This window comes from Antechinus flavipes, chromosome 2, assembly GCF_016432865.1.
Source record: "Antechinus flavipes isolate AdamAnt ecotype Samford, QLD, Australia chromosome 2, AdamAnt_v2, whole genome shotgun sequence".
Lineage (NCBI taxonomy): Eukaryota > Metazoa > Chordata > Mammalia > Dasyuromorphia > Dasyuridae > Antechinus > Antechinus flavipes.
The window spans coordinates 275044071-275071150 of record NC_067399.1 but is presented as its reverse complement, the minus strand read 5'-3'; the positions used below and the strand labels follow the sequence as shown (position 1 = coordinate 275071150).

General features: G+C 36.9%; 1 protein-coding gene across 3 annotated transcripts in view; it reads left to right on the top strand.

Annotated features, from left to right (window-relative positions):
* PLA2G4E (phospholipase A2 group IVE) overlaps positions 1-27080 on the top strand; it is a 117265-nt gene that overhangs the window by 27722 nt on the left and 62463 nt on the right. For 2 of the 3 annotated variants that reach the window (XM_051977135.1, XM_051977137.1), the window contains exon 2: positions 26573-26645. In XM_051977135.1, coding sequence (XP_051833095.1) covers positions 26573-26645 — 73 coding nt within the window. Of the gene's footprint in view, positions 1-17817; positions 17914-26572; positions 26646-27080 lie in introns of those variants that run through there. The other variant, XM_051977136.1, reaches the window with a different exon arrangement.

Here is a 27080-nt window from a genome sequence, read left to right as displayed (position 1 = left end):
GAAAAACAATAGTCAATGACATTTAACTATATGATGTATTAGGACAAATGTTGGTGTCAAAACTATGAACTTAATCTTTTTCAGGGAGTATCTTGAAGTTATTAAAAGAAATGAATGGATGCAAAAGCAAAATAAATAAATAAATAAATCATTATGCAGCCAGCCGGACTCCCTATGATTCGATGACCTTGACCCTTCTGTACTATACCATGTTGCTTCTTAAAGCATAGTACTGGCTTCCAGGTCATGTGAGCTACAAGATGGCAGACTGAACAACCTCTCAAATCTCTCCAAAACAGAAATTATAGGTAAAGCAAGTCATTAGTTTCCATGGTTTAGAATACCCCAAACTCAAAAGAAGGTTGAAAGAAAAAGCATAATAATTAAAAAGGTTAAACCAAAATTGGAGTGTGTGTGTGTGTGTGTGTGTGTGTATGTGTGTGTGTGTAAAACCATTGAACTGGAACAAAACTGGAACATCACATCTGCCTTAAACTGAACTTCATCAATACTGGTATTTCCAATGATTTGAGGCAGAGCTTTGAGAGAGATATAAGTCCTTTCATGGCGCCTGTCTCCTTTAGAACCATCTCAAATAATTTTGGCTTGATAGGCCTATGGCTATAGAGAATGGACCTCAAACCAAAAAACCTGGGTCTATACCCATCATTTGCTAAAGTGACCACAGGCAAAATCAAATAACTTCTGGAGCCTCAGTTTCCTCATCTGCCAAAAATGGAGATAATTATACTCCCTGAACCTCTCAGGGCTGTTATGAAGATCAAATGAGATAATGTGTGTGAAAGTAGAGCCAGCCATTCAATGAATGTAAGATATTACCATTGTTGTAATTAGGGAGGGCAGGAAGCTTGTTTCTTCTTTCTCTCTTGGATTCCTTAGTTCTCTTTCATGATTCAACTCAAATATACTTCTTTCCTATTTGAGATTTTTCCTGTTGTTAGAATATACCATATGTAAACAAGCTATATGTAGAAGGAGAGATAGGGAAAGAAAGAGGGTAAGAGAGAGAAAGAGACAAGGAGCAAAAAGAGAGTCAGAGAGAAAGAGAGAGATGGATAAAGAGAAAGGGGAAAAGAGATAGAGAGAGACAGAGACAGGGAAACAGAAAGAGATAGAAAGAGACAAACAAAGACAGACAAACAGACAGAGAGACAGAGTCAGAGAGAGAGCAAGAGATAGAGAGCAAGAGGGACAGGGAGAGAGAGATATCTTGTTTGTTAATACTTTTGTCTCTTTCATTAGATTTTGACCTCCTTGAGAGAAAGGCCATTCTTCATATCCTCGGTGTTTAACACAGTGCCTGTCACATAGTCAGCACTTAATAAGTGCTTGTTGACTTGATAACCTTGTCTGTGCTTGAAAATTCTGTGGATAGGCAAAGGGTGTGTTTCACCATCTATTGTGTCTGCTTATTTGAATATGTGCTGTTTCCTGCCAATAGAATATGAGCTCCTTAAAGATAGGAAATACTTCAATTTCATCTTTTTAATTTTAGAGCATAGCACAGTGCTTGGCACATAGTAAACTATCAATAAATGTTTGTTGAATAATTGAATTAAATTGTGTTGCAAATTGATTTGCATAATTAAATTGAATTGTAATCAAATTGTATTCAGAGGCCCTACTATGGTGGTCATATTTTATTTTCATTTAATAGCATTTTATTTTTTTCATTTACATGTAAAGATATTTTTCTTTTAAAAGATAGATTTCAATAGTATTTAATTTTCCAAATAGTTCTAAATATTCCAAAGATAGTTTTCAACATTCACCTTTGCAAAACCTTGTGTTCCAAATTGGTCTCCCTTTCCTCCTCTCTTTATCCTCCCCAAGACAGCAAGTAATCTGATATAGGTCAAACATATGCATTTCTTCTAAACATAATTCCATATTCATCATGCTTTGCAAAAAAAAAATCTAATCTAAAGGGAAAAGACAAAGGAAAAAATAAACAAACAAACAACAACAATGGTGAAAATACTATTCTTTGATCCACATTCAGTCTCCATGTTCTTTCTCTGAATGAGGATGGCTGTTTCTATCCTAAGTCCATTGGAATTGATCTGAATCTCCTCATTGTTGAAAAGAGCCAAGTCCATCACAGTTGATCATCACATAAATTGTTTTTGCTATGTACAATATTCTCTTGGTTTTGCTCACTTCAGTCAGCATCAGTTCATGTAAGTCTCTCCAGGTTTTTCTGAAATCCGTCTGCTCATAATTTCTTATAGAACAATAGTTTCCCATTACATTCACATTATGGTAATCACATTATATGGTAAATGGAAAAATGTGCTATATTTGGAGTCAGACCTGGGTCTAAATCTCGATTCTTACTTCAAGTTTCATCTTGAACAAGTCATTAACCTTTTTGAGACTCAGTTCCTGATCTGTAAAATGGGGTTAGAGTGAAAGGTCTCTGATTCTAAATTTAGATTACAATACTCACAGAGTAGCACAATAACCTGCTTTCCCCACATCTCCACAGTAGAGACATTCTCTACAAACTGGGCCATCAAAAACAATGGAAATAATTTAAAAAAAAAAAAAAGAACTTTGAACATCTTGAAGGTGCTAAATAAGTGTGAAAATACAAATATGTCTTCTGGAGGATAGTAATTCTTGATACCCAGCTCTGCTGGTATATATACAAAGAGTCCTCAGGAAACCAAAATGAAGAAGTGCATCGTAGATCTCAAACTGCCATTTAGTTCAGCCCAATTTATATTTAATTAACCAAGTATGTATTGATAGATTACTGCTTTTGAGATCTTTCAAGGTAGGGACTGTTTGTATCCTATTGCAGTTCTATTTTTTGTTCTCAGAGTGTCTAGTATAGTGTCATTGTCCCATTGACAAATTGATGAGACTGAAGATTCATTGATGCATGGAGTCTTAGAAAATAACTTTTATTACTCATTTCAAATTGCATGAATAGAAAATATTCCCATTTCCATCTATTTCTCTTATTAATTAATATAAACTTTTACTAGGATAAACTAAAAAAAAGTTAGTTGATAATTTTGTTCATTTTTGAATGATGGTATTGTTTTAAAACAAAATTTTATTTGATTAATTTTGTTGTAGAGTCATTTTTCAGTGGCTTCTGCCTTATCATGACTTTATTCAGGGTTTTGCCTTTGGAATGCTTTGCCATTTTCTTCTCTGGCTCATTTAACATATGAGGAAATTGAAGTAAACAGGGCTATGTGACTTGTCCAGAGTTGCCCAAATAGTAAATGTCTGATGCTGGAGTTGAACTCAGATCTTCCTAACTCCAGGATAGTGCTCTATCCACTGTGCTACTTTGTTACTTATAGAAAACCCTACAACTATGAAATCTTGACTTTGATTTAAAAAAATTAAACATATAAAGAAAGTATTGAGTTCCAGAGATTAGATAAGGTACAGAAAAACGGGATTTTAGAACTGGAAAAGCTCCAACTGGTCTAGCCCAGGGCTTCTTAAACTTTTTCTACTTGGGACCCCTTTTTTTGCCCAAGAAATTTTTATCAGACTCTCGTTATATAAGTATATAAAATATATATACAAATCAAACATTTACTGAAAATAAATCATAATTTCATGACTCCCACATTCAATTATGAAACCCCATATGAGAATGAAACCCACAGTTTAAAAAAATGTGTCTAATAGGTATTTGTTGACACTATGCTAAGTTCTGGGAATACAAAGAGAGGTAAAAAACAGTTCCTGCTTTTATGAAGCTCACAGTCTAATAGATGAGAAAACATGTAAACAACTATGTATAAGTAAGATATAGATAGAATAAATTGGAGATAAAAGAGGAAAGACACTAATTCAAGAGGTCAGGAAAGGCTTCTTGTAGAAAGTACCTGACTAAAAAAAAATCCCTTCTGCAAGGTCCCCAAGAAGTAGTCACCCAGCCTTTATATCAAGGTTTCTAGTAAGAAGGAACCCACGCTTCCTGAGGCAGCACTTTTTATTTTTGGACAGCTCCCACCATTAAGAAGCTTTTCCTCATACACCTGAAATCTGGTTCTCTGACACTGCTTTCTATCCAGAGCTCCTAGTTGTGTCTTCAGAGGTCAAGAGGAATAAATTGAATCCCTCTTTACATGATAGATGATAACTAACAGGTAACTAGGTGGCATCAAAAATGAGAGTGTCAGATGTGGAGTTAGGAAAATAATCTTAAATCCTGACTCCAACACTTATTATGACCTGTCCTTTTTCAACCTCAGTTTCTCCATCTATAAAATTGGGGTGAAGGGGTAGCTAGATGGTGCAATGGATAGAGCACCAGTCCTGAAATCAGGAGGACCTGAGTTTAAATCTAGCCTCAGACACTTAATACTGGGCAAGTCATTTAATCGCAATTGCCTCAGCAAAAATAAATAAATAATAAAATAAAATGAGGGTAAAAATATAACTTGTCTCACAGGCTTGTTGTGGGGATCAAATGGAATGATATACATAAAGCAATATATAAATGTAATCTATTATTTTTGTCCTCTCTGAGTGCTTCATTCAATTTTATTTTCAATTCTCAATTATCTCTCTTCTGCATTTTATTCTCTATAGCGCTATTTCTACCCTGTCACCACAAACATTGAGAAAGCAAGAAAACCCAAATCCACTACAATGTATATGGCCAAGTAAAACAATTTTACATATTAATGTTCTCTTTTATAAATTAATTATATATTTATATATATATATAATCCCATAATTTATTTAATTACATATTTATTACATAAATTAAATTATATATCAATTTTTCAACTGATCTTTGTCTTATGATCTTTATCTCTTTGATTGTCTTCTTGTAGATTGTTTCTAGTTCATTAGGGTCCTTAGAAAAATCCAGATATGATGGTATAACTAGGGCAGAGTAGGGTGGGACTATCATCAATTTAGTCTGAGAAATATGCTTTTCTTGAAACCACCTAAAATTGCATCAATGTCTTGGGCTGGTGATATCACAATGTTGACTCAGATAGGTACATTAGGGGAAAAAGCAAAATGTGATAAAAAGTCTATCATAAAAGGCTGGTGCTGACAAGCACTGAGAAAGGCTTCATGGAAAAGGAGTATTTGACTTGGATTTTAAGAAATACAGAGGAATTAGATCATGAGCAAGAAGGAGGACATTTCCAGGTCATTGGGAACAACAAGAGCAAAACCTTAGTAGTAGGAGAGATTAGACATATCAGGAAGAGAGATTAGAATTATGTGAAAAATGCTTGGGACAATTTTGCTATGGTTTCATTTTGTGACAGCAAGGATTGTGCCTATGTGCTTATACTAATACCAGGCTTACTCAAAAGGTCTAACATCGGTCAGCTGAATCTAGGTTGAGCTGGTTTCCCCACCTTTACTTAGTTGTAGGCTGAGTTGCTGAATTTCATGTTATACACATTTTTCATTATTCTCTTTTGTTAAGTCTTAATTTTGTGGCTTTTGAAAATGGGCGTTAATCCAAGGAAACATGCAAAAAGTTGTAGCTTTTAAAGAGTACACTTCAATAACTCTTAGAAATATTGCAATAGCTTTAGTGTAGAGAAGTCAAGAATTATTCAAGTTCATAGGGAAACAAGATCAGTCACACTAGTGCACATGAAAGTATGATCAAAAATGAAAAATGGTGCCAAGAACTGACAAACTATTGCTGTGAAATGATCTAAATACTCAGAAAACAAAGCCCTTCAGTGGTACCTGATAGCTGGAGGGTGATTATTTATTACTCTACAATACATTATAGATTTCTTGAAGTTGCAAGAACAATGAAAAGACCAATTTTTTAAAAATACACCAAACAACCTGTTGTTTTCTAGAAAAAATAATGTTTATTGCGGGCAAGATCATACAAAGATTGGAGTATTGGAGGCTGGCAAAAAGGTAATTTGTACTGATTCGATTTCACTTTTTCCATCAAAGGACATGCCAACAGCGTTGTCAGAAGTACAGATGACTCTGTAAAATCTGTGCATCTTCATTATCAGCCTGTACAACATTTATTCAAAAAAGTGAGACTTTTTTTTAACTTCCTATTGGCCTGGAAGTTCTATACCTGTTGAGAAAATTATGAATTCTAATATATTTCTGTATGCACATTTGTGTATATATACATATATACATGTATTTGTATGTATGGAACTTTAATAAATATACTGAATCAGAATTGTTCTGTGATTACAGCAATTCCCAAATGAATATGGAATGATACAATATGAGATTGTGCCATAAAAAGATTAAGAAATTTATCCAAAAGAGAAGAAAACATGCTTTAGAACATTGAAACCTCATCTGAATTAAATTTCATTAAAAACTTATGAACTGTAATTGAGACTAGATTAACAAAAATGGGGGTTTTATCAGAGGAATTCTTAACACTATTTTCCCAATCCTTAAGTCTAGGAGTCATCTGAACTCCTCACTATCTCTCAAGTATTATATCCAAGCTGTTGCCAAAGCCTGTCAATTTTGCCTTTGCAATATCTCAAATATGCTCCCTTCTCTCTTCCGACACTGCCGCCATGTTGTTACAGGCTCTCATCACTCAGACCTAGACCATAAGCCTGCTGGTAGGTCTGTCTGTCCCAAATCTCCCTCTACCCTAATTCATCCTCCTTTCAATTACTATGGTGATTTTCCTAATTAACAGGACATGGGAACATGTTAGAAACAGTGGGGAGAGAGAAGAATGAAGATAACCCCAGGATTTCAAAAATGGGAGTTTCAGTAGATGACAGAGCCATAAACCAAAACAGAGGTCAGAAAGAGGAGCAGATCTTAACAGACAAATCATAAGCTGATTTTGGACAAGTGAAGCTTGAGGTATCATTTAGTTGGAGATGTCATAGAGGTGGTTTGGAAATGCGGGTCTAAATCCCACTTGTTAGCTGTGTGATCATGGATAAGTCACTTAAGTTTTTTGGGCCTCAGTCTAGGCCCCTTTCTGGGCCCTATCTAGAAAATGGCGACAGTAATAGTAACTTCCTAATTGCAATTTGCAGGTCATTGATGACTTCTGAGAGAACAATTTTGGTAGAATGGTGAGTGTAGCAATAGAGGCAATGGGTGTAGTAGATAATGAAGTTCAGAGAGTGGAAGCCCTTTTTTCCTCCACTTCCTTCTCATCCCTTCCCCTCTCCATTTTCTTTTCTCTTCTCTGTCCCTCCTCCTCGTACCAATTTTTATTTAATGGAAATTTTTTTGATTTTTATTAGGCATTTATTTTTTCAGATTTTTCAGAAATATGCTTTTATTGACATCATCTACATTTTCTAATGATTCTTTCTCCCTTCTCTCCAAGTGAGCAATTTATAACCAAGACAAAAATAGAAGATAAAATACTTCACTAAAATTAAGAAATTTTTTTTAGTTTGAAATTATTTGTAGTATGACATACCTGAAGCCCCCACCTTTGCAAAGAAGATGAAAGGAGAAGAGTCTTCTCTACACCGTGTTGCTTCCATTCTGGTCATCATCATCATCTCCTCCCACTATCCCCTCTCTTTTCTTCTCTCACTTAGATGCCGCCTCTGAGATACCTGGATCTCATAAATAAAATTTCATCTTATCTTGCCAAGACTCAGGTATCTTTCCTCTTCCCAGTTGTCTCTATCTACATCAAGCTTCCCTCCCTTTAGTCCCTCAACTCCCACCCTCATTTCTAGTTGCTTTTTTATTTTAAATTTATTTATTTATAACTTAAAAACAAATAGAAAAAGAAAAAAGAAAGAAAAATGAAATAGAAAAATAAAAATAAAATCATTGCCATGTGCATAGCAGAACAGGGGAGGATTCAAAATATTTTTTTCCAAGAAAACATATAATAAATACTTCACACTGTGTTCAGAGCTGCCCATCTTTTCTTGTTATAGTTCTTGTGGTTTTCTTTTGTTTTCTGCTGTACCTTTTTTGCTTTTTTATTTTTTTCCTCTTTCCCTCCCCCCACCTTCCCCAAGAAGGCTTATTAATCACAGATATATTTATATATGCATATATGTATATATACACATACATATACATAAGGATATATAATCAGACATATATATATACACACACACATATATATTCATATATATCTATGTAAGACCATGTTTTTCTCCTGTGCCTCTAAAGGTAGATAACATCATCCATTATAAGTCCAAGTCTTTCCATATTTTTCTAAATCCACAAATTCACTTCCTATACTATAACAACTTCCAACCTTATACTGTCTAGTTATTTTATTTTATTTTATTTTCAATAGTATTTTATTTTTCCAAATATATGTTTTCAATTTACATTTTTATAAAATTTTTGTGTTCTAAATTTTTATCCTTCTCTCCCCACTCCCCAAGACAGCAAGCAATCTAATATAGGTTAAATACATGTTATCTTTTAAAAATATTTCCATATTTGTCATGTTATACAAGAAAAATCAGACCAAAAGGAAAAAAATTAAGAGAAAGAAAACAAAGAAAAAGGTGAAAATAGTATGCTTTGATCCACATTCATTCTCCATAGTTCTCTCTGGGACTCAAGTTGTCTAGATTTTAAATAGTCTAAAACAATACTGATTAATGTGGCTGACGTATAATATAGTTTCCCTACTTTTCTTTTTTGACTAAATCTATTTTTGCTTTAACTTTTAGAACAATGATTACTATCTCTGCTTTTTTTCTAATAAATCCTAGTCTTAATTGTTATCATTATATTTGTATCTCTTATTTCCCATCCGTTCTGATTCCTCTGCTTTACTTCTATCTGCTATTTTGCCTTACTATTGTTTAACCCATTCCCCTGCTCCAAGAATCCCTCCCTTAGCCTCTTTCTCCAACCTTTCCCTCACTCTTTATCCCATTCCCATTAATGTATACACCCTTCTATTGCCTCCCCTTATTATATTCCCTTCCTCTCTTATTTCTTTATAAATTTAGACTTATATACCTTTCCATATATATATATGTTTTCCTTTTAAATCCATTCCAGAATTTTCCTCCCCTACCTAATTCCTCTGTAAGAATTCCATTTAATTCCTCTGTTAGTTCTTCCTCTTGTACTTCATTTATATAAGACAATTACTCTTTTTATCTTTTCTTACATGGTTTGCTTTTTAGAATCACATCATACTTGGCTTTACCCCAGTCTTTCTTTCAAACTACCCAATTACTGATGACAATCTTAGATATATGGCTTACATTTCCATGTATATAAATAGCTTGTCCTTTCTGAGTCCCTTGAAATTAGTCTTGATGTTTACCTTATATTTCTTATGGATCTTATATGTCAAATTTTCTATTAAGTCCAGATCTTTTTGCAACAGAATCCTGAAAGTCTGACAAGTTTATTGAATATCCTTTTTTGTTATTCAGGATTATGCATATCATCCAATTGCTTTGTATGTGTTATGTTTCCCCTGTAGATAAATTCCTTGAGAATAGGAATTATTGAGCTTGCTCAAAGGACAGACTTTCTTGTTTGAATTTTTGGACCAATTCCTGAAATATAATAAGTGTTTGATAAATTATGCATATTATATATCTATCTGATTATCTGTCCATCCATCCATCTGTTCACCTATCCATTTCTTTCTCTCTGCCTGTCTCTCTCTCTCTCTCTGGATATCTATTTTCTATTTCTTTGTCTTTCTGTGTATGTCTGACTCTGTATCTCTCTGTCTCTATCTCTGACTCTCTCTTTGTCTATTTGTCCATCTGTCTTCCTCACTTGGGCCCAAGTAGGTCATAATAAACTCACGGCATTCCATTTTCATTGTTTTTGATTATTCTTTCCATTTACACTATTACAACATTATGCATTGTTAGCCTATTTCTGCTTCCTTCACTTTGCAATTAGTTCATATATGTATTTCCAGCCTCTTCTCTCTCTGTCATATCCATCATAGACTTATAGATTTAGAGAACTATTTCTTACAAGACGACAACACTTCTTTCCATTCATAAATCACAAACTATAGAACATTTGTTAAAGAACTTCTCTTCTGCCTTGAATAAGAACCAGCTTCCTCAATTATGGCAGGATAGAATCTTATTTTTTGGTAGAGAACTAAAGAGTCTGGAGGAAAAAAGAGAAGAGAGAAGGAGAGAAAGGAAGGGAGAAATCCAAGATAAAGAAGGGAAGGAAAGGGGAATGAGTGAAAGGAAAGGCTACTAGGGTAAGAAAGGGGAACATGAGTAGAGGAAAAAAGGGAGATACAAGATCAGGGGAGGGAATATTTTGTTTATGTAAGTATCTAAGTGAGGGAGGATTGTACAAAGTCATCAGCTTCACTTACTCCTCTGGAGTCCTCACTTTTCTAATGTCATAGTCCTCTTTGAGGACAAAAGACAAAAAATAATAACACAACCAATAATCTGTATAGGACACCTTCAGTGGGCTGAATACTAACACATATCTGCACCCAATTTTTTTTTTTTTTTTGCTGTCCCTATTTAATGAAGTCGAACTGAATGGCTAGAGCTAGGTGGGATATCACTTCAGGTAAATTTTCGTTCAGCTCCTAGTTATACCCTCCAGAAGCTGACAACATCACTTAAGTAAAGATATATACAGGGAGATATTTCTGAACAAAGAGGGAACATCCCTGTTAAACATGGAGATTGGAAGATAGAAAATGCATACATAAATAATGAATCCACTTGTTCTGTGTTTACACAGCCAGCAGCTCTGTAATTTCTCAGAGCATCTGAAGGGTATTTTTCTCTCAAATGGTATATACCAGGGGTGGAGAACCACTGGAAACTCTAGGGTAATTGGGAAGATGCCAGGAGGCAGAAACAGCTGGAGACAAGATCTCAAGATTCCCCACAATCCTTTCAATGCCCTTGTTGCCCTAACACCAGTGCTTCAATAATATTAATAAAAGGTCACTTACAAAAGCTTTGCCTAATGGTGACTCTTGAGGTAAGCATTTTCCCCCTTTGTTTTCAAGGCTCATCATGGTTAAAGAATCCACTATTTAGTTAGTAGTTATGCTCTTGGTGATGGAAGAGTTTGAAAAGAAGCCTGGCTGGGTGGAGGAGGAACCTGGCTTCTAATAGGGTAGAGAAGATGAACAGAGTTGGAGGGGAGGCCAGGGGAGGCCTTTCAGAGCTGAGGCAGCTGCTAAGGGAGGGAGACGAGGGCATATAGCAATGGGAAAAGTCGTGATGTGGAAGGGGGAACTATGGCCCAGAAGAGGCACCCAAGGAGCTGAAGAGGAAAACTCTCAGGAGTGCGGTTCCTGACATAGGTGGTGTCTTCCCACAAGGCTGTGAGTTCCTTGAGAGCAGACAGGGACTGTCTTTTGCTTTTCTTTATATCCCTGGGAGTCAGTGTGGGGGTATGAGGCATTTTAGGAGATATTTTCAGGAGAATCAGCACCCCTGGGGGGACAGCTTGCAGAATGCTTTTCAGGGCTACTCGTCCACCTTTGGTGTCTACCTTTCATCCAGTTCTCACCTGTGGCAAGGCAAGAAGCTGCTGACAAAGCCATCTTGGCAGATATGCTAAAGCAGGGTGAAGATAATCCACAGTTCTCCAACATAGTGGTGAGGAAGACCTTCCCCAGCAGATGAGAGCCATTTGCCCTGAAGGCAGCAGAAGCAGGCCCTGTGGACGCCTTCACCTGGTCAGACATTGAGATACCCTGGTCATCCTGGGCCATCCCCAGCTGTCCTGTCTTTTGCCTTACCACTGAACTGCAAAGATTTTGGAAGAGAAAGTGAGGCTGACGACTTTGCACAGCTCTGCCTCATTTAAATCTAATTCACCCATGAGTCAGGATGTCATCTGTGTTATCACTGGTACTCTTTGAGAACAGAGGACAAACAACAAGCATTTAGTACAGTGCCTGGTGCATAGCGGGTGCTTAATAAATGTTTATTGACTGACAGACACTGCTCCTCAGTTAGTTCCTGTTGGACCTATGATGAGCGGAGCCCTGGATTGGGTTACTGACATTTGTATAGTTCTTTAAACTTTGCAAAGCTTTTATATCCATAATTCTCACAACAATGCTTTGAGATAGGTACTATTATTATTCCCATTTTCCAAATGAGGAAATTGAACTGAGAGGGACTAAATAATTTGTAGAGTCACACAGCTATTAAGTGTCTAAAATAAGATTTGAACTCAGCTCTTCCTGATTCCAAGTCCAGAGCTTTATCTGTAAAACCATACTCTTTTCAACAATGAACTCATTCCTTCTTTTTTTTCTTTAACATCAATAGGAAAGCCCTTGGCATGAGTCAGGATGGGGGAATAAAGGAAAGGAAAAGGAAGGAAACAGACATTTGTATAGCGCCTACTATGTGCCAGTCATTGTGCTAAGAGGAAAGGAATAAACATGTATATAACACCTACTATGTATCAGGCTTTTTTTTTTTTTTTGACTGAGGCAATTGGGGTTAAGTGACTTTCCCAGGATCACACAGCTATAAAGTGTTAAAGGTCTGAGGCCAGATTTGAACTTAGGTCCTCCTGCCCTCAGAGCCGGAGCTCAATCCACTATACCTTCTAGCTGTCTCCCCCCCCCCCTTTTTTTTTTTTTTTTTTTTTTAGCAAATATTATCTCCTTTGACCCTTATAACAACCCTTCAAGGTATGAGTTACAGTGATTCTTATTTTACAGTTGAGGAACAGGGGGAAACAAGTTAAGTGACTTGTCCAGGGTCACACATTTACTGACCAGATTTCAATTGACGTTTTCATAACTTCATCCCCAACACTTTATCCACTGCACCACCAATTGCCTTTGTAACACAAGACAACATAGATCTTGGCACAAGATTTCAGTTTTTCAGATAAGCTTGGGAGACAGCAGGGCAAAATCCTTCAAGCAAATCCAAAGCCTGCTGTTTCCCAAGCATATCTGAAAAACTGAAATCATTACACGACTCAAAAGTGATAGCTATCTGATCTCTTACCTTCTCCCCACCTCATCTTTTTACAAGTAAAATCTAATTAAGTGAACATAAAGAAAACAACAAAGGGATAAAGGAGACAAGAGTGGATACTAGATTAAAATTTGTGCTCTCTGTAATTGGGCCATCTTGAATGAAAGGAAAGTCCCTGTGCCCAGAGCTTGGGCCACTCTTGCGGGTCTCAGAAGCTTTCTGTCAGAGAAGGCGACATGTCACTGAGAATGCCTTTCTGGTATGATCTATCTTTTCCTCTCTGGTCTTAGATATGAGAAGGCTAATAAGGCATAAGCTTCCCAGGAAAAACATAATTAACAGATCTAAGGATTTTACTGAGGTAACACAGAGGAAAGAAAAGTTCAGAATTCTAGTATGGAAGGAAGAAGAGGCAAGTCTGAGTGACAAGATACAGTTAATTCTCCTGTCTCCACTTCAATTCTCTTATTCTTACCTATTTTTCAAGCCTAGATTAGTTATCAGCTTCTTTATGGAGCCTTTTCTTGTAGTCCTAGGCTGTGCTAACAACTTCTCTTCTTTGAACAATTCCTTTTTTTTTAATAGCTTAAACTGAATAATTCAGCATTTAATTACATACCATCTTGTGTTATCCTCCACTAGTCATGTATATTAGTCTTGCCATTTCAGTTAAGCTCCTTAGACTTAAATAATTAAAAAGATATTATTTGCTCATAGTTAGGCTATACCATTTATAAAAAATTATATTACCTAAATTATTGTACTGATTGAGAGCTATATTAGTCAAATTACCAGTGAATTACTTTATTAAACTGGACCAAATGTTAGTAAAATTCATTTGGAAGAATAAAAGATCTAGAGTTTTAAGAGAAATGGAAAAGAGTACATATATATGCTATGAATTAATAATGATCTGAATTGATGCTAAATGAAGTGAGTAGAACCAAGAGAACATTGTTTATAGCAACAAGAAGATTCTGTGATGATCAGTTCGAAGGACTTGGCTCTTTTCAACAATGAGGTGATTCAAGCCAATTCCAATAGACTTGTGATGGAGAGAGCTATATGCATCTAGAGAGAGGACTGAGGATTGAATGTGGATCACAACTTTATATTTCCACCTTTTCTGTTGTTTGTTTTTTGTTTTCTTTCTCATTTCCCCCCTTTTTGATCTGATTTTTCTTGTGCAGCATGATAATTGTGGGAATATGTTTAGAAGAACTGTCTGTATTTAATCTATATTGGATTACTTGCTGTCTAGGGGAGGGAATGGAGGGAAGGGAGGGAGAAAAATTTGGAACAAAAGGTTTTGCAAGGGTAAATGTGGAAAACTATTTTTTGCATATATTTTGAAAATAAAAGGCTTTAAAAAAAAAAAAAGGAAAAAATCCACAAAAAAAGAAAAAAGAAATAATAATGATCATGCTTGGCTCCTAAAAAGAGATAAGAAAAAATACCCCTCCTAACTTTTTCACAAAATGGGGGTCTAATAGCAACTAGGTGGTGCAATGGATAGAGTACCAGCCCTGAAATCAGGAGGACTTGAGTTCAAATCTGGACTAATACACTTAACACTTTCTACCTGTATGACCCTGGGCAAGTCACTTAACCCCAATTGTCTCAGAAAAAAAAAAAAAAAAAAAGAAAGAAAAGAAAAGAAAAGAAAATGAGGGTCTATGGGTACAGGAAGCTTTTCCTACCCCTTCTTTTATGGTTTATTTTATATATCTCTATATGTTGTTTTTTTGTATTTGTTTGCTTGTCAACTCCCCCATTAGATGGTGAGGTCCTTAGGTGCAGGGAATGTCATTTTCCTTTTTGTATCTCCAACATTTAGCAGAGTGCCTGACCCTTACAAATATTTATTGCTTGATTGATGGACTAGAACATTACACATAAGGTAAACATTATGTACAATGCCAGGCTTTTCTTATATGTTGATTAGTTTTTGCTGAACTTTTTCCTCTCTTTTTTATTCTTTGTTGCAAGGGATGGCTCTGAAAGGGAAGGCAATATTGGGAAATTCAGATGATATAAAAACAAAATAAATCAATAAAATTTTATTTTAAAAAAGTAGAAATTCAGCAAGTTATGTTTCATATCTCACACTTTTTTTGTACCTCTCATGGTACCTAGCCCAGTGCTGGCCATCTAGTGCTCAGTAAGCATGCTGTTTGTCCACTGATTAATCAGTCCTTAGTTCTGTCTCTCCCATGCTCCCTGCCCTAGGTAGGAAGTACCTACCAGAGACCAAAGTGAGCATCACTTTTGGACGGCAGAATACAACATTAATTCCTATGGGAAAGGACTTCTGGGCCCCTAAGCAATTCCTGATGAACAGGTTAACTTGAAATTTGGGGGTTGGGTTGCCACAGAAATCATAGTTAATCTAGGGCCTCCTTATCTTCATGGAGTCAATTTAGCTGTGCAAGTTAATCACCATGGCAGCAAAGGCAGCAGGATTTAGAGATAACACAAAGAGCGAAGCATCCATTTCTCTTACACATAGAGAGGACTCAGTCCCTGTCCACCCTGTGGTCCATCTCTGGAGGATGAAGCTGAGAGCAGCAGCAAGGAGGCCAAGTCACAACAAGTATCACAAACCCCACCATTTCTGCTTCTTGGTATTAAGGTTTTTACTCAGCTCCAAGTTCAGAATCCGGTCTCATACTCATCAGATCATCTTCATCGAAGGGCAAGAAAAGCCGGTTGTGTTGCCCTGGGCAAAAACTCAGGCCGGAAACTCCCAGTGTTCCCAGCTGGGTGTGGGGCCCTTGTCCTGATTCCCCTCAGTGAGACAGATACGGAGATAGGGATCATCTTCTAAGTTTAGGATCTTGTATACTGGTAGAGACCCTAAATGGCACCGGAACTTCAGTGGGAAGGAAGCACCCTAAGTTTTCCCCTGTCCTTTGGGTCGGGGGGGGGAGTATTTCATCCTCTTCTCTTCTGACACCCAAATGACAGATGATGAAGCAGCCCTCCCCCTCCCCTTGTTGACAGTCCATGTAGTTGTCTCCCTCTTCCCATGACTGAATCTAGTGGTCTCCACTTCTTGCATCTGCCATGGACAATTCTTGTCTGGCTAGTGAGGAGAGTTGCTTTAGGAGAGTCAGTGCTCCTTGGGGATGCTGTGTGTATGTGTTGTGTGTGTGTGTGTATACATTTTGTACGTGTGTGTTTCTGTGTATGTGCATTTGTGTATGAGTAGACTTTGTAAGCATGCATGTTTGTGTTTATGTGTGTATAATTTGTATGTGTGCTTGTGTTGTATTGTACATTTATGTGTTTGTGTATGAGTGTATATGTGTGTGCATTTACTATTATGTGTATATATTTGTGTGTGTATAATGTATGCACGTGTATGTGTTTATACTTTGTATGTGTATTCATGTGTGTATTTATATGTGATTGTGTGTACATGTGCCCTGTTGTATGTGTGTATGCTTTGTGTGTGTTTGTGTGCATGTGTATACTTTTTGTATATATATAGGTGTGTATGTATGTATACTTTGTGTGTGCATGTAGGTGTGTATTTATGTATACTCTGTGTGTGCTTATGTGTATACTTTGTATATGTATACATTGTATATGTGTTGCGTGTATGTATACTTTGTGTGTACTTACATGTATGCTTTGTATGTGTATACATTGTATATGTGTTGTGTGTGTATGTATACTTTGTATATGTATGGATGTATACTTTGTGTGGATACTTTATGTATGGATGTATACTTTGTATGTATTTGTGTGTATGCGTGTATGTGTATGTATGCTTTGTGTGTACTTATGTGTATGATTTGTATGTGTATACATTGTATATGTGTTGTGTGCATGTATACTTTGTGTGTACTTACATGTATGCTTTGTATGTGTATACATCGTATGTGTGTTGTGTGTGTATGTATACTTTGTGTGTATACTTTGTATATATATGGATGTATACTTTGTGTGTATGTGTGCATACTTTGTGTGTTATAGATGTATACTTTGTGTGTATGTGTGCATACTTTGTATGTGTATACATAGTATGTGTGTTGTGTGTATGGATGTATACTTTGTGTGTATGTGTGCATACTTTGTGTGTGTATGGATGTATACTTTGTGTGTATGTGTACATATTTTGTATGTATGTGTGTGTGTTTGGATATATACTTTGCATGTATACTTTGTATATGTATGGATGTATACTTTGTGTGTACGTGTGTATGCTTTGTGTATATGTGTGTATACTTTGTATGTGTATACATTGTATGTGTGTTGTGTGTATGGATGTATACTTTGTGTGTATGTGTACATACTTTGTATGTGTATACATTGTATGTGTGTTGTGTGTATGGATATATAGTTTGTGTGTATGTGTGCATATTTTGTATGTATGTGTGTATGTGTGTGTATGGATATATACTTTGTGTGTATGTGTGTATACTTTGTATGTGTATACAGTGTATGTGTGTGGTGTGTGTGGATGTATACTTTGTGTGTATGTGTCCATACTTTGTATGTGTTTGTGTATGTGTGTATGTGTATGTGTAGGTTTCTTAGATCAGAGCCAGTCTCGACCTTGAGTCCTTAATTATTCTCTTGTGCGATATCATCATTATACTCCTGCAATGCACCACTTGATTGTATCCCCAGGAATCCCTGAGCCGCCAGTCCTGCCCGTTGCAGCCTCAGATGTTGCTGGGCGTCAGAGTCCCTGGCACACATACTGAATCTTTAAGGCTAAGGCATCTATTCGTAGGGATCCTTTTCTGGCCGTGGTGGTATTCTTTGGAGATTTAGGTCCTTGGCTAACTCTACATACCCTGAGCTGCTCACCTAAGCATCCAAACTTGACTCCTGGGAGGGAGCTGGGAGGGTGGGGCTATGAGTCAGTGTATAAAGCAGCTCATTCTGCCAGGACAGCCTTAGAGCAGCAGAGATGTTTCAGAACCAGCTACCAGTCTGGGTACCCCATTACCCATCAGACTCAGGTGGGGGAGCAGATGCAGTCCCTCCAGACACCTGTACCTCCGAGGTGAGGAAACCATGGACAGCATGGGGCTGGGAGACAAAAGTGGGGAGGGAGAGGTCCTGTGTGTCGTGACAATTTCATTAAGCAGCAGGGCTTGGGTTGAGAAGAGGCAGGAGCTAAGAGGGCAGGTGTTGGAGTAGAGGAACAGTAGCTGTTGACAGCCAAGGGGACTAGGGGACACCTTAGATTTGGCTTTGTTCTTAGTTAATAGGATTTTCCTTAAAGGACTTGAGATTGATATCTGGTACCAATCTTCAGACTGAAACACCTAGGGGGAAAGGGGCGTAGCTGTGAGAGATGCTAGTGGATTTGTGACTAAGATTTAAAAAGTGATATAAGATTATGTGACTAAGAATCAAAAGGATCAGATGTGAATCCAGGAGTACATTAGCTTTGCACCCAGCTCCAGGATCAAATACCTTGAAACCCATGCTGAAACCAAGCCGACATTCTGGGTGGAGAATATTTCTTAAAGAGTCAGCACTATTGCTAAGCATGGATCATTGGCCCAAAAAGCAATCAGGTATTTCCCCTAAGGAGTCATCTGATTTTTTGGTGTGCAAGTGTGTTTCTGTTGAGAATCCATTATTTATTTCTTTTCACTCTCTCACTGCAACTCACTATCTCACTCTGCCCATCATGGACATATAGTTTCATTGCTTTGTGGACAGCTCTAGCAGATTATAAAAAGACCTCATAGCCTAACCAAAAAACAAACAAACAAACAAACAAACAAACAAAAGCCTTGGTCTTGAGAATGAACACTTTTCTATTCCAGTCCTTGTCTGATAGAAGTTATGAGTCTTAAGTTCGGTCCATGAATATCTCCGAACTTTTTTTTGCCATATGTTAAATGGGTCATCTCTATGTCTTTGGAACTTTGTGAAGAGGATTCTGACTTTCGTCAAAGTAGATATATCACATTATACTTTCTGAACTCTTTACACCTAAAGTAGTGTTGAGAATTGCAAGTGCTTAGCAAATATGTTTTTTGAATATGATCCTTGGAATAAAACTCAGTGATATACTAAGAGTTTCTTAAGAGATAAATGAAGAGATTTAGATAATACTGATACCACAGTTTTGGCTTCAAGGGGTGAGAGTATGGGAAGCCCTCTGTTGAATAACTGCTTAGATCTGTAACTGGAGTGGGGAGATCAGTGCTTTGCCCCCATGAGATTCACATGGGGGAAAAGAATTCCCAGTTCTTCCCCCAGAAACTATATTTCATTCCTATAATGGTTCCAAGGATACAACAACCTTTGGCTGTTATCATTGTAGCTCTGCAGTGATGGTATCCTTCTCTCAAGGTCCTCTTTTTCCTACACTCTTCTCTAGAGTTCAATTATCTGGATAGCCCTCTTTGAGTAACTGCCTCTGTGTTTTCTATCCCAAATGAATTTTCCTCAGGCATAGTTAAAGTTAGTTATGGCTCTATGACACATACTACCATTTCTTCCATGCCCCTTGATGTCACATCCATGGGTTTGAAATGCTTAACACTTCTGGCCAAGATTCTGGGCAAAGATGATATTTTTTTGGAACACTGGAAATTCCCTTCTCTGGGGTTCCCTCCTTCACAGGAAACCCCCACCTCCAATACCAAATATTCCCTTACAGTTGCTCTGGGGTGGGGAGTATTGATGAGATGGCCACTGCCAAAATAAATCACAGGATTCTACAAGAAGGCCCAATTCTGAAAAGGGAAAGATTATAAGACTATTTAGAGAATAAGGAAATTGGGATTTATTCCAAGAATTTAGCTACCTCATTTACCCTGCTGTCAGTATCCAGGATTTGATTACTGATAAAACTAAAACTGGCTCAGATGAAAGGGTGTTTCTCCCAGATTCTGATAATGAGGTTTCTGCAAATTCTTTAAAGAAAGAATTATTGGATAAGATCAAGATATGGAGTTAGCAGATGTCTCAAAAATTAATTCTCCAACTAACTACTACAGCTTAGAGACCTAGAGCAGTCAAGTGCTTTGTCCAGTCATAAAGCATCAAGGTATGGAAGTCAGAACTAGAACCCAGATCCTCTGACAGCAAAGCCTTTCCTCCATTTTGCCATTTTCATATTTTACCATCTCTGCTGCTCAATTTGCCTACATGGCCTCTGAGGGATTCTGAGCCCCTGACGCCCTTAGCCATCTGATGACATCCTTGCACTGAGAAGCCTATATGTCTTAACCTGTTATCACAGGCTGTCCCAACAGCTGACGTGAATGTTGTAAGGATTTGGTGGTTACACCCAGCATGCTTTTGGGTGTGAGGAGAACGTGGTACCTTTGACCTGGGTTGAATCTGATCATTTCAAAAAGCCTCAGAGTAGGAGTTTCCTCCAGTGTCTGTGGAGAGATGTCTTCCTTTTCAAGGGGGAACACTGGCAGTGTGGAGGCAGGCAGTGTAACTTCAGTAATCATCAACCAGAGACAAAGGAAATTCTGAACCTCAAAGAGGGTTATTTTAGTTTCATAGGCTTAGTCTCTCAGCTGTACTCTCCCAAATGTGGTTACCCATCATACCAGAAGTGACCCAAGTTGGCAATTAATTCAAGTAAATTCATAACCAAAACTCCCATTTGTTCATTGACAGTGAAAGCTAAAGCTAAGAAATCATGTTTGTTTAGAAAAATAAGGCATATTTGTCTAGCTTTTGAGAGGAAAACCAAAATATGGTATCTATCACTCAAGCAATAATCAACAAATATTTATTAATTTCCTACTCTGAGCTAGATACTCTGATAGATGTTGGGGATAAAGAACTAAGAAGGGAACTATCTCTGCTCTCAGAACATACTATCAGGAGACATGTATATAAATAGGAAACAAGAATTTATTACAAGCCTATTAGGTTCCAGACATTGTGTTAGGTGCTTTACAAACATTTTGTCTTTTGATTTTTACAAACTTATGAGGTAGGTATTATTATTATCCCCAATGAGGCAGACAGAATTTAAGTGACTTGCTTATTCTCTTTCCTTCCTTTCACAAAGGCAGTTGTAGTAAATAGACAAGCTGTAGTAAATAGACAAGTTCTCTGGGTACCAGCAGCCAAGTCAAAGGCAAAGAAAAAACACTTTCTTGGAATGAAATCCTAGAGTTTTACCTGGAAAGTAAAGACTGCAAACTCAAAAGGAACAAAATAAAAAGACTGGGAAGATGTAAACTTAGAAAATACTTTGATCTCAAACTAAGGAGGGAGGCAGAATAGTGAAAAGAACATTGAATTTGGAGTCCAAGAACCTGGATTCAGAGGCTGAAACAGGGAGATAATTTATCCAAATCCAATATCTAGGTACCAAAGCAGGGATTTGATCTCAGGACATTCAACTGCAAATTCAGTGCTTCCCCCAATATCTACATGAGATAGGTTCTTTTGTTCAGGTAGAAGGAAAGACGAGAAAGGCTCCTCAAAAACTGTCTTCACATTTCTGATGGGTTCTTCTAGAATATGGTGGCTAGTTATGTACTGTCTTTGCTAAGGACAATACAAGAAAACATAACTGCTTCAGAAGAAGGAGGTATCTGAATTGGGCAACAAGGAGAGACTTCCTTGAGAGGAGGCTGAAGAGAAGGCTCCTTTCCAGAAGAACCTACAGAATAGAATCATAGCTATCTGTTCTGGATGTACCAAAGTCCTCACTGGAGGATAAGAGTAGCATGTTGTAGTGGCCAGGGCAGTGGCCAGGAAGAACTGAGTTCAAAACCTGCTTCAGGCATTTATTTGCTGTGCTAATCTTGAGAAAGTCAGGGTTTTTTTTGTGTGTGTGCCTCAGTTTCCTTATCTCAAAAGTGAGTGGGTTGGACTTGGTGGTATCTAGGGTTTTTCTGTGATTCTAAGATGTCACGACAAGTGGAGGCTTGAATGTTAACAAGCCACATTTCTAAGAGACAGAAGAGCTGTTAGGAGATTCTCTGAGGACTTGACTCATTTCTGAGGCTGAAATCAACCACTGCTTTGGTTTGGAATCTTCCCAATTAGATCACTAATTACAGTTTTTAAAAAGCAAGAGGGAAAGCAAAAGGTCCTCTGGGTATAAGGTTTTGCCCAAATTTCCCTGAGCTGTCCTTGTTGTTCACTCATTTTTCAGACATGTCCAACTCTTTTTTTTTTTTTTTTTACCCCATTTGGAGTTTTCTTTTTTAAAAAATTTAGTTCAATTTTTAATTTCTCCCCAATTGCATGTAAAAACAATTTTCAATATACATTTTAAAAATTGAGTTCCAAATTCTCTCCCTCCCATTTCATCCTGCTCATTGAGAAAGCAATTTTATATAGGTTATACATGTATAGTCATGCAAAACATATTTCCATATTAATCATGATGCAAACACAGTACAAACTTAAAAAAAAAACAGAAATAAAGAAAGTTTTTAAAAAGTATGCTTCAGACTGTATTCAGATTCCACCAGTTTTTTTTTTCTGGGAATGGATAGCATTTTTCATCATAAATCCTTCAGAATTATTTTGGATCATTGTATTGCTGAGAATAGCTAAGTCATTCACAGTTGATCATTTCACAATATTGCTGTTACTGTGTACAATGTTCCCCTGATTCTGTTCATTTCACTTTACATCAGTTCATTTAAGTCTTCATTTGCAGTTTTTTTTTTGCAAAATACTGGAGTAGTTTGCCATTTCCTTTTTCAGTTCATTTTTCAGATGAGGAAACTGAGGCAAACAGGATTAAGTGACTTGCTCAGGTTCACACAGTTAAGTGTCTGAGGTTAGATTTGAATTGGGGAAGATGAGTTTTTCCTAATTCCAAGCCCAGGATTCTATACACTGCACCACATAACTGCCCCTGAGCTCTCTTAGCTAGTGCATTTGTTTTCTTGTTTCTAAAACCTGGCCCTTGCCTTCCTCCTCTCGAACATGTTTGAATTAACTAGGGCAAGTCACTTTTAGCTTCAGCAGTCCTGTCTCTAAGCAATGAAATATTAAAGAGATGGTACCTCTTATCTGATCCCATTTCCCATGACCTGGCCAGGCTTCCTCAAGAGGAGAATCGGATCAGAATTTTATTGCTTTTTTTGCTGAAGATCACTGGAAAACTTTCAAAAGAGTAGAAACCACATCCTCCAATGTACATTATAAAGTAAGAGGTAGAACAGGATGAATTTCTGAGCATGAAAATAAACATTCCTGAGTTCATTTTATAAAAATGAACAGCTGATGCATTGTTGACCTTGTGGCTTCAAATACAGCATCTCAGATAACTTGTGAAGTGATTGTTGAAGCAACTATTGAGAGAAAGAGAGAGAGACAGAGACAGAGACAGAGAGACAGAGAAGAGGAGAGAAGAGAGAGAGAGAGAGAGAGAGACAGAGAGAGAGAGAGAGAGAGAGAGAGACAGAGACAGCCACACTCACAGACACAGACAGAGAGACAGAGACAGAGACAGAAAGACAGAGACAGAGAGAAAGAGAAGAGGAGAGAAGACAGAGACAGAGACAGAGACAGAGAAGAGAGAGAAGAGAGAGACAGAGACAGAGACAGAGACAGGCACACTCACAGACACAGACAGAGAGACAGAGACAGAGACAGAAAGACAGAGACAAAGACAAAGAGAAGAAGGAGCGAGAGAGAGAGAGAGAGAGAGAGAGAGAGAGAGAGAGAGAGAGAATAATTTATTGTTTCAGAATTAAGTAATCTACCTTTTCCAGAGTGAAAATTACCCCATCTTTACAGAGATGTGGGATTATGAACATGGAGTATTACACATACTGGGATTATGGATGTGGAGTATTGCATATATTGTCAGACATAGTTAATATGCTAATTGGTTTTGCTGAATTACTTTTTAAAATTCTTCTGAAAAATCTGTTATAAGGGATGATTTTTTAAAGGAAGTAGTTGAGGATAAAAGGAAAAAGCCCTGGAAATGCAGAATTAAGCAGATGAGCATCCTGGAGCTGAACCAGTCTGCTCTTCAACATGTGCTGGCTGACAAGTGTAAAAGAGGAAGCAATTTTACCATATTCACTAAGTTAACTCTCTCAAATTGATTCTAAGTCAAAGTTCTAGGAGAAAAGATCCAGTATCAGTGGTCTACTGATAAAACCCATTGTTTAGAGGTATCAAAGATTATGTGGAAAGGATTTGATATGAATGCCCTACTCTAGATCCTCGATGGAGGTTAAATAATTTCTCAGAGCAATCAACCATATTTCCATATTAATTATGTTGCAAACACAGGCCAAAACTAAAAACAAAACAAACCAAAAAAACAGAAATAAAATTTTTTTAAAAGTATGTTTCAATCTGTATTCAGACTCCACCAGTTTTTTTTTTGTTTATTTGTTTTTGTTTTTGTTTTTAAAGCCTAACCTTACAGAACAGGGACTGAACCTATTATTTCATTAATACGGATAACACTCAGGTGAGGGTTCTCCCCTCACCAAAGCAAGTTGACACATCCTCTTTAACTTATAGTCAGAGTGTTGGCCAAGATACTGAAAAGTTAAGTGACCATTTTATCCAAGGTCATGTAGACAATGGCTCTGAAGAAGCTCTATCTGAGAAACTGTTTATAAAAATTTTCCACAATTTTCTGTTCTTTCTGATCTTAGCTACATTTGTTTTATGTCCATTTTACACTTAACATTGCTCTCCATCACTTGTATATTTATAAATTGTTCTCTTATCTTAAGTCTGATATGTAATATGTTCCACATTCTTCTAATTTTCTTGTAATATTTCTCTTTATATCTAGGTCATGTATCCATTTTGACTTTATCTTTGATTTTGCTAAATGGTATAAATGGTATAAAATATTGGTCTATGTCCAGTTTCTGCCATTCTGCTTTCTAGTTTTCCCAACAGTTTCTACTAAATAATACAAGGTTGTTATATTTATTTGCTGCTGTAAATTGTATATATACTCTGTTCCATTAATCTACTTTCCTATTTCTCAGTCAGTATCAAGTACTTTTTGATAATTACTGCCTTATAGTATAGTTTAAGATCTGGTATTGTACTCTGAAGTTAATTCTGCACTGTCACTCAATTCCTAATCCAACTCTAAAGTCAACAATTGAACAAACTTTTTTAGCTTTTTTTAAAAATAGCTTTTTACTTTCTAATTATATGCAAAGATAGTTTTCAATATTCACCCTTGCAAAACCTTGTGTTCCAAATTTTTTCCCTCTCTTCCTCCCCCTCCCTCTTCTAGACAGCAAGCAATCCAATATATATTAAACATAATTGAACAAACTTTTATTAAAGGTATAATTGAGTACAAGGTAATTGGACTGTTGTCAATGTTGCTCTCACCCAATGACTGTGGTAGAGTTATGTTCTCTGTTTATTTGAAAATTTCTGCTACCTTGTCCATTATCCAAAACCCTCCTCTATCTAGTCTTCCAGATTCTTCAGTGATTCGCAAACTTTCTGGTTTCAGGATCTCTTAACACTCTTAAAAGTTAGTGAAGAAGACCCCCACCCCCAAGCTTCTTGTTTATATGGATTTTATAGTTGCTACATTCTAGAAATGAAAACATCTTAATATTATTATAAAAATAGTTTTGATCTCATGAATCCCCAGAAAGGGTGTGCTCTAGACCATACTTTGAAAATTGCTCTTTTAGATTAAGTCCACTGGCCCTCGGACCTGCATAGTTAAAGAGAGTGGGCAGAAAAGTAGAAGATGATAGCCAAGCAAAGATAGAAGGCTAGATGGTAGAGAATGAGAAGTTATTCCTTTATATGAAAATAGTATTAGAAGTCTGAGAAGTTTGAGAAGTTAAGAAAGGAGATCACATGGTCAAAGATTTCCCAAAAGAAAGATGGAACTAAGAAAAGGAAGGAAACCGGAAACTTGGATAGGACAGATTTCAGAGGGTCTGGGAAGCAGATGAGAGGGGAAACCAAAAGGAAAAGGATAGATTCTATAGAAAACTGATGATGAAATATGAGAGAAGCAAACTGAAGAAGGCTCTGAGTTCTGGACAGTGGAATTATTGGGAAAGGGTAGAATTTTGAGTAAACATGTTTCAGACACAAAGATTTCATTTTGATCATGTTGAGCTTTGTTCACTATCATCTAGGTTCACAGTGTCATAAATATTCAAGAGGTTCTTATCTCCTTGCCCCTATGATTTATGTCCCAGATTCTTAAACTGTGGTTTGCAACTCCAGTATGGGGGTCTCATAACTCAATGTGGGGGGCCACAAAATTATGATTTATTATTGGTAAATGTTTGATTTTTATACCTATTTGTATATCTATATGCCTTTTTAGATGAAAAAGGTCACAAGTGATTCTCAGACTTTTATTTTCAGGAACTTTATGCTATTAAAAATGATTGGGGATCTGTCCAAAAAGTTTTTATTTACAAGGGCTATATTTATATATATTTACCATGTCAGAAATAAAAAACTAATTTTGAATTTGTAGACCCTCTGAAAGGATTTCACAGACCCCCAGTATTCTCTAGATAACACTCTGAGAACCATCAATCCAGAACACATCAGCCTGATCGACACTATAGCCCCGTACTATACTATAAGTACTATGAATAGCACTACTATAAGGAGGTACTATTATCATCTGCAAAGATGGTATATTATTAGGAAAAACACATCCATTCCATGTCTATGAGCCGAACTAATTACAGCTTTCTTAACATTATATTTGATCTCTGCTCCTTCTACAGGATCGGTTGTCTCCCTGTTACCTGCTCTCAGTGAGAATCATTCGGATGAAAAATGTCCGTCAGGCTGATGTGTGTGAGTATCACCTCAATAGATTCTTAGCTCTTTAAGAAGTCCAGATGGTTAGACCTGGCCCAGACAGGTCCTGGCTAGAAAAAGGGTTAGGGATGCCTACTCAAATGTTGTGTCTGATCTAGATTTCAGTGACATTGAAGGTTTGTGGTTTATTACCCAACCCATAAAAAAAGAAAAATAGAAAGAAAGAGACAGAAAGAAAGAAGTTTACTGGATCTAAGAGTATGTGAAGAGGAGAAAGGTATAGTAAGACTTAAGGAGCAGCTAGATAGCATTGTGGATAGAATACCAGAGACACTTGACACTTACTAGCTGTGTCACCTTGGCAAGTCATTTCATCCTGATTGCCTCATGAAAAAAAAATTCAAAAGGTATGTGTTGGGATGGGGAGGGGTAGACCAGATTATGAAGACTTTTGAATGCCAAACAGAGGAT